This window comes from Phyllobates terribilis, unplaced genomic scaffold (genome assembly GCF_046119375.1).
Source record: "Phyllobates terribilis strain yellow unplaced genomic scaffold, ASM4611937v1 Scaffold_1__5_contigs__length_1240528914, whole genome shotgun sequence".
In the NCBI taxonomy this organism is placed as follows: Eukaryota; Metazoa; Chordata; class Amphibia; order Anura; family Dendrobatidae; genus Phyllobates; species Phyllobates terribilis.
Genome location: NW_027362761.1, coordinates 303,047,579 through 303,063,070, shown reverse-complemented (window position 1 = coordinate 303,063,070; position 15,492 = coordinate 303,047,579). Strand labels below are relative to the sequence as shown.

The following is a 15,492-nucleotide window of genomic DNA, read 5'->3' as shown; positions in this document are numbered from 1 at the left end:
TGGGCAGTAAAAACCTTACCCATTATATGAGGGACCCTCCAAGGGAGTGAAACCCTGATATATGCACTTTGCACTTTTCTATGTATGTGACAAGTAACCGAATCCAGCATTGCTATTTAGTCCATAATTCTGGGCATATTTTCTTGGTTATCCTTGGCTGGTATAGGTGCTTATGGGTGACTTGATGTTTTATGGGGTTATGTTATAAAATTCTTTTTGCATCCATTTGAGAACCTCATTCTGGTCTGTGACCAAGTTGTGTTCCCTGCTAATATCTTATGTATCATGTTGATGGATGGAACCTGAAGGTCTCTGTTTTTTAATTCTTTTTACTGTTGGTTTTAAAGATTGGAAATAAAATTTATCTTTTTTACTTACAATTTTATGTATCTTCCTTTAAAGCTGGGCCTCTATAGCTTGAGCTTTTCTTTTTTTTTTTTTGTGCTACATTGTGTATTCAGGAAGTATATATATGTGACCCTTGTGATTTGTACTTATATTTATACATGTGTATAACTGGTTCTGGCGCTTAAGCTTAAGATGACAGGCCATGGTCAGCTAGGTGCAGAAGTAAAGACCAGCTACCATAGAGGACCGGGCTCAATGTCAGGGCAGCGTAAATCAAATGGCTTATTTCTATTGTCAATTTTATGGCCACAACTGACTGACACTTCTTCCACCTATAAGCCGGTACTCAGGAAATCAATATTCCAATCTTCAATGAATGTAGCAGAGTTTGGCACGATCACAGCTATGTATGAACACAAATATGGCATAGCAACACAAAAACAACAATAAACATTTCTAAATAGGCACATATGCACAATATTATGCAAGGGGGAGAGTGTGAATTACATGTGGTTCAACCTTGTACACATTAGTAACTTTGTCCTCCTATTTCTTTTACTGTATAAGGAGCTTTTCACTAGAAAGTACACAATTTGGCTGTAATTGCATTTTATAGTAATATATTAAAGGGGTTGTCTGGTTGTCTGGGGCTTTAACATTCATGGCCTGTCCTAAGGATAGGTTATTAATGGCTGCTCGGTGGGGGTGCAACACCCAGCAACCCCGCCAATCAGCTGTTCCCAATTGCGGCTTTGGCCAGAACTGTTCAGTTACCAAGCTGCATAGTGGCCGGGTACTGCATATCCGCCCCTATTGTTTTGAATAGGGGGCAAGTGTGTAGTACCCGGTTGGGGCCACTATGCAGTCAACGGGGCTGTACTGAGCATTTCTGGCCGACACCGGGAACATCGGATTGGTGGGGGTGCGGGTGTCGCATCGCCCCATCAATCACACATTCTTGACCTATTCTAAAGATAGGCCATCAATGATAAAGTCCCGGACAACCTCTTTAACTTTAACAACACTACTGGTATAATGAATTACTTCTTTAAATATCATAAACAGATGAATTAATTACCTTGCATGTTTATAACTTAAAATCTTTCATTTTCTTTGAATTCTCTGTTGAACCATAGAAGAGCTGTTCTTCATTCTCAAAAGTCCAAACAATAAAAATGAACCGGTGCATCAATCAATAGATGTGCCTACAATAGAGAAAATATTGTTACTAACCTATAAACCCTGAATTAGCATTACCTTCTTATATATCAAGACAAGCCTGAAGCTACTTGATCTACATGGAAAACTGACCATCAGAAGAGATAATTCTAGATGTTAGATATAAGATTTTTTAGCTCAAGCAAGTCAAGTGAGAAAATATGTCTTATACGTCTAATTCCAGACATTTGTGACACATCACAAAAGAAATTGAAACAGATAAATAGATGGATATCGAATTGCTTATATTACCCATTTAAAACAAGATATCTACTAACAGTTGAAGAGGAACTAAACAGTTTAAACAATTTTCTATATTTGTCACCCGCTTTACTGCAAGTAGATTTATGAAAGTCTGGGCCCTAAGACCAAACTGATTTCTCAAAAAACTCCTGAGAAGTGCGTAGCTCGAGGCTGAGCGAGAACGCAGTGTGGAGTGCAGATTTAAAGGGAACCTGTCACCAGAAAAAATGCCATTAACCTGCAGATATGGGGTTACTCTGTAGGTTAATAGCTTTATTAACTCGCCCAGCGCCAGCATTTAGCCAAACACTGCGAGGAGAAAATGAACAGCTTTCGGGTTTCAGTCACGGGGTGGCACCAGTGTGGGTTCAGTTATTGCTGTGAGTATACAGAGTGACGTCTGTAACCGTGCCCCTGGCACTGACTAATAGCCAGCCCCAATGCAGAGCCAGTGTCAATCAGTGAGGGGGGCGCAGTTACAGCCGTCACTCTGTATTCTTAGAGCAAGGACTGAACTCGCGTCAGCGCCACCCCCGTGACTGAAACCCGAACGTTGCCTTGGGAGAATAAAGTTAATTTTCCCTCCGCAGTGTTCGGCTAAGTGCAGGCACCGGGCAGGTTAGTAACGCTATTAACCTGCAGATTAACCCCATATAATTCTGGTGACAGGTTCCCTTTGATAAAAAGCATTTGCTTTATAGTCTATGCTTTCTTTTGTATCCATAATCTACTCTATGTGTGCTCAGGCAGCAGCTGTGTGCTCCTGTCTCCTGAGTTGCACACTTCTCAGGGTCTTTTTGAGAGGAGCAATTGGTGGCAGTCTCAGGACCCAGAACCCCACCGGTCTGCTTAACATTTAAGAGGAAAAAAACATTATAAATGTTATAAAACGTTTCGTTAATCTTTAAAGAAAAGACTGAGGCCCAATCCAAATTTTGCAACTTTTAGTGTTTTTACGCAAGTTTTTCTCAGCTATGTCAAAATGGGTGTAGCTTTAGTGGGACAAGGGCTCAGTGGGGTATAATGCCATTGCTTATCTAATTTAAGATGAGCTGTGGTGGTCATTACACTAGGCTGCAGTAAGATTTCTTAGACTAGACTAAGATTTCATAGAGTGGAGTAATATTTCTGGCATGACGCATGGAGGCACATGCCAGTTGTAAGACACTCCTGATCCATTAAGAGGCATGCACCTGTTAATGATTCAGGAGTATCTGACTCATACACACACCCCCCTCATCAAAGCTGTAAAAAAGAAATCGCCAGTCTTAATGAATCAGGGCCCTAAACTATACTTGATGGTTTAGCTACTAGGCTCCAATATGAGCTATGCATGCATCTCTTTTGGCTTCCACACATCAGATAGACAGGCTAGTTTACTTAGGCATAATCTATCTTTTTCTTGGGTGGAGAAAACTTGTGTAGGACTCTTACTCTTGACATAGATTACAAAGTTAGAAAACAAGACTTTTTATGCACACGCCAGTCCAATTTGTTCAGAAACTTTCCAGTTTCTTATTCTCTTTAATTTTCTCTTCATCCTTTTATTTTAAGAGGGTGGTTCATCTACATCTTCAGTCTGTCCTCCACTATAGGAGCTGTAACTTCCTTTTCCTCATTTCTGAGCATGCATTAGATCTGATGTGAGCTGAAAGTCTGCCTCTGTTATGAATATATGCAGTTTGACAGACAGGAGAGCAAGAGCACATCTTCATTCTATCCTTCACTGTAGGAGCTATAACTTCCTTTTCCTTATTTCCTAGCATGCATTAGACCTAATGTAAGCTGAAAGTCTGCCTCTCTGTTAGGATTATATGCAGTTTGACAGACAGGAGAGCAAGAGCATATGTTCATTCTATCCTTCACTATAGGTGCTGTAACTTCCTTTTCCTTATTTCCTAGCATGCATTAGACCTGATGTGAGCTGAAAGTCTGCCTCTCTGTTATGAATATATGCAGTTTGACAGACAGGAGAGCAAGAGCATATCTTCATTCTATCCTTCACTATAGGTGCTGTAACTTCATTTTCCTCATTTCCCGGCATGCCTTAGACCTGATGTAAGCTGAAAGTCTGCCTCTCTGTTAGGATTATATGCAGTTTGACAGACAGGAGAGCAAGAGCATATCTTCATTCTATCCTTCACTATAGGTGCTATAACTTCATTTTCCTCATTTCCCGGCATGCCTTAGACCTGAAAGCTGAAACCTGTAAGCTGAAAGTCTGCCTCTCTGTTAGGATTATATGCAGTTTGACAGACAGGAGAGCAAGAGCATATCTTCATTCTATCCTTCACTATAGGTGCTGTAACTTCATTTTCCTCATTTCCCGGCATGCCTTAGACCTGATGTAAGCTGAAAGTCTGCCTCTCTGTTAGGATTATATGCCGTTTGACAGACAGGAGAGCAAGAGCATATCTTCATTCTATCCTTCACTATAGGTGCTATAACTTCATTTTCCTCATTTCCCGGTATGCCTTAGACCTGAAAGCTGAAACCTGTAAGCTGAAAGTCTGCCTCTCTGTTAGGATTGTATGCAGTTTGACAGACAGGAGAGCAAGAGCACATGTTCATTCTATCCTTCACTATTGGTGCTGTAACTTCCTTTTTTCCTCATTTCCAAGCATGCATTAGACCTGATGTGAGCTGAAAGTCTGCCTCTGTTATGCCTGTATGCAGTTTGACAGACAGGAGAGCAAGAGCAGAAAGATAAAAACCCCAGGTTATACTTGACTACAATAAGTAGACAAGTCAGACAGGATGTTGACATATTTTAGTTATTTTTCAGGTTGGCTTTTGGTAAATAAAGTTCTGTGCAGTTTTATTAGCCATTACATTGGCTATCAGATGAGCCAAAGTTTTGACAGTGACCATATAATGGTATATTATATATTTTTTATGTGTAAACTTTTTCTGATTTGAAAAATGTGATATTTCAAACAAACTAATAGGATAAATAGATAAATAAATCAAATCATGCCAAGATAAGATAAATTATTCATGGCATGTTATATTTATTTATATCATGCCAAGAATAATATACGACTGTAGTTTCTGTTCCTGCTATCAATCTGTATGTAATATGTTCTGGAGTTTTGAAAATGGTTGCAAGTGTCACAATGAACTCAATTTAATTAGGAAAGTTGGGAGATGTAGCAAAATATAGATTTGGCAGATAGTATAGTACATATAAGTAGACAAAAGCACTATAATTAAAACCCATGTGAATTAGATATCAGGTCCTGTCACATAACCATATTACCGATATAGAAGTTGGCTTTATTTTTCTGTTTTCCTTACTGGTTGAAAGATTTTTTTTTTTTTGGATCTCAATCTCCTATTAATAAATTGCTATACAGTGCATGTATATTCAATGCTCACATATACTTTTCCATACATGAATAATATAAGTAAAATGCATGTTATTTTACAAAGACTTGGAATACTTCTTGCGTCAGTAACTTGCACCTATATTGTAAAGAATAACTTTGCAAGTATAATTTGTATTATGCAAATGGAACGGTTCTTGTAATAATACAGATTTACCTTGCAGCTCTTGTAGACATCAATTTTCATCAGAGTATCAGTATACAATTTAGTGAGAAAGCGGCATGTGTGATAAACAGCATTTTCCTCAAATATCTACAGAATTCTGTGCATCCATTTTTCACCCAGTATAGGGCTATCGTATAATCAGTTATCCTGCAAGGTGCCCTGAATTCTTATTATGCATAATTATTGCAGAGGGAAATTACTTTTTTTTTTAAATTATTTTGATAATCCACAGATAGCAATGTAGATTTCTACCTTGATTAAAGGATTACATTGAAGAGGTTACAATCCTAATTTGACTAGACAGACTAACAACATTCTGCCTAAGAAAATATAATTGAATCTCAAATTAAAACACGTTATGGTTAATTATATTCTTGAGTTTCTATAGTTGTACCATGTGTTAATGTTTTAATCAAAATGTTATACGGTAAACATACAGGATACTATAGTAGCATACACACAATGCCACATCATCTAGCCACCCGATGGACATTTTCTGAGCATAACTGGACTGAGCAACATGATTGTCATCGGTGACACATTGCCTTAAAGAAGATGTAAAAGAGTCAAAAAGAGTGGTTCCAGCTCCTTGTAAAATGTGACACATTATTTAGAAATTTTGTCAAAAAATATATCTAGGTTGTAGGTAGTGTTGAGTGTACGTGCTCGGATAACTGGTTATCCGAGCGTGCTTGTGTGTTATCCAAGCATCTTCGGTGACCTCGGATAATATGTTTGACTCCCTGCGGCTGCACTTTTTCCGGCGGTAGACAGACGCAACACATGCAAGGTTTGTTCAGGCCTTATAGACTTATATTGATGGAAGACTCTCCGAACTACACAACAGCCCCTATGTGAGCCAACAAAGGAGAGGAGTGGTCACCTAGGACCGGAGCGGTGCTGGAAACCGAAGATGATGATGATCAGTAGGTATTTTAATGCTTTTACACATCATTATATGCATAATTAGGAAATATTACAAAAAACATTTTTTGATGGGATGTCTTGTTTAACTTCAATTGACACTTACAAGATTTTTCCTGAGACAGAAATAGTGCAACTTTTTGTCACTGGCTGTGTCTGGTATTGCAAATGAAATGAATAGGATGTAGCTGGGATAGTGTACAAAGTCAATTGATAGGAGTGGAGCTATTTCTAGAAAAAATGCCAAACTTTTTTTTCCAAACATAACCATTGGAGGCAGTTTCTGGGCAGCACCGTGGCTCAGTGGTTAGCACTGCATCTTTGCAGAACTGGGGTCCTGGATTCAGATCCCACCAAGGACAACATCTGCAAGGAGTTTGTATGTTCTCTCCTTGTCTGCGTGGGTTTCCTCCGGGTTCTCCGGTTTCCTCCCACACTCCAAAGACTTATGGGGAATGTAGATTGTGGACCCCATTGAGAACAGCAATCATAATGTCTGTAAAACACTGTGGAATATGATGGTGCTTTATAAGCAAAGCATAATAAATATGTACAGTAAGTACCAAACAACCCTTCATTTTTTTTAATTCAAGCCTCACCCCCAATATTTGTAACTTCCATTAACATGTACAGTACAGACCAAAAGTTTGGACACACCTTCTTATTTAAAGATTTTTCTGTATTTTCATGACTATGAAAATTGTACATTCACACTGAAGGCATCAAAACTATGAATTAACACATGTGGAATTATATACTTAACAAAAAAGTGTGAAACAACTGAAAATATGTCTTATATTCTAGGTTCTTCAAAGTAGCCACCTTTTGCTTTGATGACTGCTTTGCACACTCTTGGCATTCTCTTGATGAGCTTCAAGTGGTAGTCACCGGAAATGGTTTTCACTTCACAAGTGTGCCCTGTCAGGTTTAATAAGTGTTATTTCTTTCCTTATAAATGGGGTTGGGATCATCAGTTGTGTTGTGCAGAAGTCTGGTGGATACACAGCTGATAGTCCTACTGAATAGACTGTTAGAATTTGTATTATGGCAAGAAAAAAGCAGCTAAGTAAAAAAAAACGAGTGGCCATCATTACTTTAAGAAATGAAGGTCAGTCAGTCCGAAAGATTGGGAAAACTTTGAAAGTGTCCTCAAGTGCAGTTGGAAAAACCATCAAGCGCTACAAAGAAACTGGCTCACATGAGGACCGCCCCAGGAAAGAAAGACCAAGAGTCACCTCTGCTTCTGAGGATTAGTTTATCTGAGCCACCAGCCTCAGAAATCGCAGGTTAACAGCAGCTCAGATTAGAGACCAGGTCAATGCTACACAGAGTTCTAGCAGCAGACACATCTCTTCAACAACTGTTAAGAGGAGGCTTTGCGCAGCAGGCCTTCATGGTAAAATAGCTGCTAGGAAGCCACTGCTAAGGACAGACAACAAGCAGAAGAGACTTGTTTGGGTTAAAGAACACAAGGAATGTACATTAGACCAGTGGAAATCTGTGCTTTGGTCTGATGTGTCCAAATTTGAGATCTTTGGTTCCAACCACCGTGTCTTTGTGCGACGCAGAAAAGGTGAACGGATGGACTCTACATGCCTGGTTCCCACTGTGAAGCATGGAGGAGGAGGTGTGATGATGTGGGGGGTGCTTTGGTGGTGACACTGTTTGGGATTTATTCAAAATTGAAGGCATACTGAACCAGCATGGCTACCACAGCATCTTGCAGCGGCATGCTATTCCATCCGGTTTGCGTTTAGTTGGACCATCATTTATTTTTCAACAGGACAATGACCCCAAACACACCTCCAGGCTCTGTAAGGGCTATTTGACCAAGAAAGAGAGTGATGGGGTGCTATGCCAGATGACCTGGCCTCCACAGTCACCAGACCTGAACCAAATCGAGATGGTTTAGGGTGAGCTGGACCAAAGAGTGAAGGCAAAAGGGCCAACAAGTGCTAAGCATCTCTGGGAACTCCTTCAAGATTGTTGGAAGACCATTTCCGGTGACTACCTCTTGAAGCTCATCAAGAGAATGCCAAGAGTGTGCACAGCAGTCATCAAAGCAAAAGGTGGCTACTTTGAAGAACCTAGAATATAAGACATATTTTCAGTTGTTTCACACTTTTTTGTTAAGTATATAATTCCACATATGTTAATTCATAGTTTTGATGCCTTCAGTGTGAATGTACAATTTTCATAGTCATGAAAATACAGAAAAATCTTTAAATGAGTAAGTGTGTCCAAACTTTTGGTCTGTACTGTACATATGTAACATTTTCCTCTGTAATACTGATTTCATTAGATGCTTTTTATTCCTTAAAATAAGCATTTATCTACATTGTAGTTCCCTCCAATGAGAGCATCTGTCATCCCTGTCTCCTGATATATAAATTGTAAAAGCTTTCCCTGGAGATGCCCTATTAGTCCTGACCTCAGACTAACCGCACAAATGTTCATCTATTTCTGTGTCTTAATTGTAACATTATTATCATTTTATAGCAATTTTAGATAAGACCCATAAAAGTAAGCAGCGATCTGTGCAGTAAACTATTAAAGGCGGGGGACAAGCAAAGTGTTGGAATGTTGCAGTAAATGAGGAGCAGTGTAAACATGGCAGTTATTGCAAAAAGTGAATTAGAGCAGAATAGCTTTTTGGTAATTATCTGTTAATTTCTGAAACATTTTCTTGTGAATTTATTACTGTTAACTTAATTAATTTTCAATTGCAGAGATATTTTTTGTAAACAACACAAAAGTGCTGCACAGCAGGTAGTCATTACATGCTTCAGGGAGCAGTGAAGGGGGACTGGAGAAGACAGTATGTAGACACATAGACTTGGTGTAAATGGGCTTTATGTGAATCAGAATATTTGTCTATCACATGTAGCCGCCTCTTTATCTTCAGTATTTGCCCAACTGTCATCTGTGTATGGGAAATATAAAAGGTGTTTCCTAAGAAACTCTTGGTTTATTGCTGTCATTTATATTTAGCTAATGTATATGGTCCTTTATTGATCAAACGTTCATATTATTCTTTTGACCTAGCTTTCATCTTATGTGTCTAGTGACATAATGCATAAAAACATTTAATACAATGCAATAATTGTTTTCAGTGCCAGAATTTCTGGAGCCCAGGAGTTTTCTGGCAAAAAGATTTGCTTTAACCCCTTCATGACCGGAGCATTTTCCGCTTTTGCATTTTCGTTTTTTGCTCTCCTTGTTCCCAGAGCCATAGCGTTTTTATTTTTTTTGGCAATATGGCCATGTGAGGGCTTATTTTTTGCAGTTGTACTTTTAAACGCCATCACTGGTTTTACCATATTGTGTCCTGGAAAACGGGAAAAAAATTCCAAGTGCTGTGAAATTGCAAAAAAAATGCATTTCTACAGTTGTTTTTTTTTTTTTTTTCTTTCCACGTTCACTGGATACTAAAACTGACCTGCCATTTTTATTCTCCAGGTCATTACGAGTTTGTAGACACCAAACATGTATAGGTTCTTTTTTATTTAAGTGGTGAAAAAAAATCCAAAGTTTGCTAAAAAAAAAATAAAAAAAAATGGCGCCATTTTCCGAGACCCGTAGCGTCTCCATTTTTCGGGATCTGGAGCCGGGTGAGGGCTTATTTTTTGAGCGCCGGGCTGACGTTTTTATTGATACTATTTTGGGGTAGATACGACGTTTTGATCGCCCGTTATTTCATTTTATTGCAATATTGCGTCGACCAAAAAACGTAATTCTGGCATTTCAAATTTTTTTCTCGTTACGCCGTTTACCGATCGGATTAATTATTTTTTTATATTGATAGATCGGTCGATTCTGAACGTGGCGATACCAAATATGTGTATGTGGGGTTTATTTTTTATTATTTTATTTTGAATGGGGCAAAAGGGGGGTGATTTAAACTTTTATATTTTAAAATTTTTTAAAATATTTTTAAAAACATTTTTTTTTACATTTTTTGCTTGCTTCTATAGTCTCCATAGGAGACTAGAAGCAGCAACTGTCTGATCGCCTCTGCTACATAGAGGTGATGAACAGATCACCTCTATGTAGCAGAAATGCTCCTGTGCTATGAGCGACGACCACTAGGTGGCGCTCATAGCGATCTTTACATGACAACCACTGGGGTCTGTTGCAGACCCAGGGTTGTCATTCTCACCCATCAGTGACCCGCGATCACGTGACTGGGTCACCAATGGGCAGGGTAAGCGACACGCTTCCGGCGGCATTTAACTGGTTAACAGCCGCGGGTGGATCGCGATTCCACCCGCGGCTGTTGCGGGCACATGTCAGCTGTAAGAGCTCTCACTGTAAGAGCTCTCACCCCCGGAGCCCTCACTGAACCGGGGGTGATGGCCTGGGGCGTACTAATACGCCCCAGGCCTGAAAGGAGATAAAGGGGTTGTCCGGTCCAAATAGATAAGTCTGCAGTCACTCTGTGTAACTGCAGACTTATGAATCCCCCCAGCGCACGCACTGTGTGCTGCAGGGATTCGCCAGTTTCTGAACCGGGAACGGAGGGTATACATACGCTATAGATACACCCGGGCAGTGGGCGCAGCCTCGCTTCCATACACTTCTATGGTCTAGTTGGCCACACTAGATGGACGGGCCCTGGGTGGGAGTATGTATAACTCATACATACCCGCCGGTCCCGGTTCAGAAACTGGCGAATCCCCGCAGCGCACAGCGCGTGCGCTGGGGGAGATTCATAAGTCGGCAGTGACACAGAGTGACCGCAGACTTATCAATTTGGACCGGAAAACCCCTTTAAATTAAGATTTCTTAAATCCTTAAATTTTGATGCAGGAAATATATTTTTGTACCGTGTTAGCCAGTAGATAGAAAAATATTACAATTTTAGAGTAATCAAAGTCTGGAAAGCGGCTATTTGTTACCATCTTTTCAGTTAGCCATTAAAAGGTATCAACCACTGAGGACTCTCAAATTTTAATACTTTTTTACTTTTTTAAAGAGATTTTTCCATGGCTTTAATATTGATGACCTTTCTTTAGAATCCGTCATCAATATCTCTTTGCTATAGGTAAACGATTATATTAATGGGGTTGTCTGAACGAGATAAAACTTTGCCCGGAGAACTGGATAATATGTATAAAGTAACAAATTCAGTCACATTCACCTACTGGAACCCATCTTGATCCAGCACAGCACAGACTACTCCATGGTCTCTAAAGTTAGAAAGCAGTGATGTCACCATTACACCTGCCGCCAGACTACTGCAGTCTGTTGATTGGCTGCAGCGGTCAGGTGACTTTGAGCAGCCTTCCATGATAAAACATCCAATGAGCGGTCAAAGTTACCTGACCGCTGCAGCCAATCATAGGCTGCAACATCTGGTCTGGTGGCTTGTGGAACCGTATGACTGATTTTGTTATATTTTATATTGCCAGTCCCCTGGGCAAAATGTTATTTTGCCCAGACAATCAGTTTAATATCCTACCCAGGATAAAACAATCAGCTTTCCTATAAGTTCTTCCTGATCTCTAAGTTAAATTGCTTGACAAACTGTATATCCTTATTGATGTATACTGTATGAAAAAAATGTAAAACTGATTTGAAAATGTTTGTGCAGGGTTAGAATAACATGGATTTTTTCCTCAATTAATAGTTTCACACCTGTCATGAGTTGTGTATTTAGCAGCTAATTTCAATAGCAGTAACTAGGTCTCAGCTGTAATACCGCATACAACCTGTAAATAAGTATGGTGCTATAGTCTTTTCATGCATTTTTTTGTCAGCACATATCCTTTATTTTAAACAGGTCTGGTCTAATGATTGAATTTCTAATATATTGAAAATCAATCATCTTGTTTTTATTATAGGGTAAGATGAAGTCCCGGGGGATATGCGACTGATGTAAATGGATACTTAACTGGTAGATTTATTATCTGATTTAGAACAACCATAAGTTTATAATTGATTGATAATACCATTCAACTGAATTATGTGTAAAGTTTAAACCCAATGGGTAAACATGGATGAATTGAATGCTATGTATATAAACTATATCTATTAACATAGGCTTTAGACGACAAAGTTATTAGTCCTATATTTTATAATTTTTAAATACTTTAACGATCACATGATGGGTCCCAGCAGCCATGCACTAAAAGAAGCCATTTAAAGGGGTTGTCCATTACTAGCACAACCCCTTCTTGATGTAAATGTTTGGCCCTGATAAAATAAAAAACCTATACTCTCCTCCTGTGCCGGTGTCGTTCCAGCGGTGTCGGCACTCGCAGTCCCAGGGCTCTCGTGCGGTTGTTGTGACACGTGAGCCTGGCGCCCGATCAGTGCTGGTGTCACTGTCTTCATCTTCGAACAAATTGAACATGAAGAGGAAGTCAGAGATCGGCTGCAGCCCTGACTTCCTCTTCATGTTCAATTTGTTCAAAGGTGGGGATAGTGACGCCAGCACTGATCGGGCGCCGGTCTCACGTGTTATTCCACCGCATCACAGCCCCGGGACCGCGAGTGTCGACACAGCTGGAACAGAGCCAGCACGGAAGGTGAGTATAGGTTTTTATTTTATCGGGGATAAACATTTAAATCAAGAAGGGGTTTTTACTAGTAGTGGACAACCCCTTTAAGGCCACGTGCACACGCTGAATATTTGGTGAGTTTTTTACCTCAGTATTTGTAAGCCACAATCAGGATTGGGTGATAAATACAGATATGGTGACGTGTTTCTATTATACTTTTCTTCTGATTGCTCCACTCCTGATTTTGGCTTACAAATACTGAGGTAAAATACTGACCAAATACTGAACGTGTGCACGAGGCCTAAAATAAATCTGGAGATAATCTTCAGGTATGTTATGACAGAGTTTTTTTTAAGAATCTTTTAGAGTGATCTGCTCCAAAAGACACCTGAAAAACTGCTTGAAAAACATTTGAAAGAGTCTTCCTATTAATTTATATTGTAAAATGATTTGCCATTCATATGTTTTTATTCTTCTGAGTGTTTTTCTTCAGGTTTTGAATAATGTCTGGTGGGGGGAAATAAAGCGTAAGTTACTTCCTTGAAACATCTCCTAATTGAATATGTTCCAAACTCTGCACTATCCAATCAAAAAGCGGTAAAAAATGTTTTAGGAAAATAAAATGTTGAAAAATGATTGAAAAACTCTTCAAAACTCCTTCAGGAAAATAAAATCTTTTCCAAAAGTTCCTCAAAGAAGGAGAGCTCTTCAACGTGGTTTCTACTAGAAAACGTATCGGTTTTGAACATCTAAAATAAATCTCTGAGTTCACATACCCTTGCCATAGAACACCAGACAGTTCATAGTTTTTATGGGAACCTGTCTGTAAATAATAAATAATACAGTATTTACCTGCAGTCTTAGTGGTAGTCAGCAGGAAACAATTGTTTTAAACATATGTGGCAGCCCAATTCTAAGTGCAGATGCAGATATTTTCCTTGTACCCACTTGCTTCCAGTAATCAGGGGTGTCAGGGCTGTGACTGGTCAGTGACTGGGCTTTAATCATTTTTCCTACTCTTTGTCTGACATCCTGCTTTGCATATATGTTACAAATCAGGATGTCAGTCAAGGAGCAGGGCGGCAGTGTAATTACAGATCGCTCCCTTATCACAGTCTTCACGCTGCACTGTTGACTAAAAACGAGCAGGTGCAGGGAGAATATAACTTCATTGTCTCCCTGCAGCTGCACTACGATAATGCAGTAACGCTCTATGCATCTGCTGGACCCATAAACAATGAACCGAACTATATGGTATAACATTAGTAGCATATTAGATGCTAGGGATACTCCCAACTAGACACATATCCTACAAATAAATGGAGTATAAATCCCACAGAACAACAAGACTATTAAAATATCAAATTTTATTAAGTTCCAATATAAAAGACACACACAATTTGCTTAAGACAGTAAATAGGTCCCTTGGGGTAGGAATCACACAAGATCAGTTTGGCAGATAAGTCTAGGTTCAAATGGTGTCATTCAGAGAATATGGAAAGTATAAAGACTGGCACTTAAAATATATATCGAGTCATCAGTCCACAGCAACAGAATCTATGTGTATAGGAATGCCAAGATCCAAACATGTGAATCTTAGTCTACATAATTGAACTAGATAAAAGTAAACCACAATGTGCTAGTTCTATAGTCAAAGACACAATATAAATATACATGGCTAAAAAAACATCGTCCTTCAGAAGAAATAAGAGATAATGTTAGCTGTATGTATTGGACTAACCCATTAAGTTATGTGCCATAAAATTGATACAAGTCATATAATGCAAGCTCCCAAATGACTCACCCATCTGTGCAGTAACCCCTATGCCGTGCTGAAGCCCCGACGCGCGTTTCGCGTATTGCTTCTTCTGGAGGCTGTGATAGAGCGTGTGGATCGCCATCTTTAAATGCCCAGTGTAATTAGGGTGCCGGTGTCAGCGCCGATGTGTGCGGCGTGTGCGAGAGTTACCGCCCCCACGGGACGCGTCATATCCGGCCATTTCCTGACGGGGCTGTGGGCCGGAACAATGCGTTCCAGTGACGTCAAAGGCCCGCCTCCCCATCATACGGAAGCCTTCACGACGCGACGGGCTGGGGCGGCCCTGCGCACGCGCAGCTCAGCAATAGACATCGTGAGGAAGCAGTAGCAACTGGGCAAGTATCCCAATACATACAGACCATGCATTTAACAGCGGTATATATGAGCACAACATAAGCCCCCATTATATGTACCATCAGGACATCCCAAAAGGGAGGGGAAATGAATATAACCACCATATATTATCCATCCACAGTATTCTAATACCCACGTATCATAATCAAAAAACAGAAAAAAGGAGAAAGTAATTAGTATAAAAATATATCCTCTGTATCATCACATAAATAGGGTTTTTTGTGTAGATCTTATTATGTTGATGGTATCCGGGGTTTAACATGTAAGGGGTTCATTTCATCCATACTGGAAGGGGCATGTCCAAATAAAGTTGAGATTAGTCCAAATTATGGTCCAAGTATGTATCAAAAAGCAGATATACTGAAAAAAACAACAAAACAAATAATGATTAAAATCCACACATAAATAAAAAAGGGAGAAAAAGAGGAAATCAATCTACAAATAAGGAGCAAAGCTATTGAGCTCATTGAGACCCCTAGGGGTCACAGTGTCCAGGACAGCTATCCAGCGGCACTCCAGCTGCGCCAAAAT

At 39.6% G+C, this 15,492-nt stretch overlaps 1 protein-coding gene across 2 annotated transcripts in view; it reads right to left on the bottom strand.

Moving 5' to 3' along the window:
• RTN4R (reticulon 4 receptor) overlaps window positions 1–15,492 on the bottom strand; it is a 389,627-nt gene that overhangs the window by 138,606 nt on the left and 235,529 nt on the right. For both annotated transcript variants that reach the window (XM_073673312.1, XM_073673319.1), the window contains one exon: window positions 1,427–1,553. In XM_073673312.1, coding sequence (XP_073529413.1) covers window positions 1,427–1,433 — 7 coding nt within the window. In that variant the 5' untranslated portion in view covers window positions 1,434–1,553. The remainder of the gene's footprint in view (window positions 1–1,426; window positions 1,554–15,492) is intronic.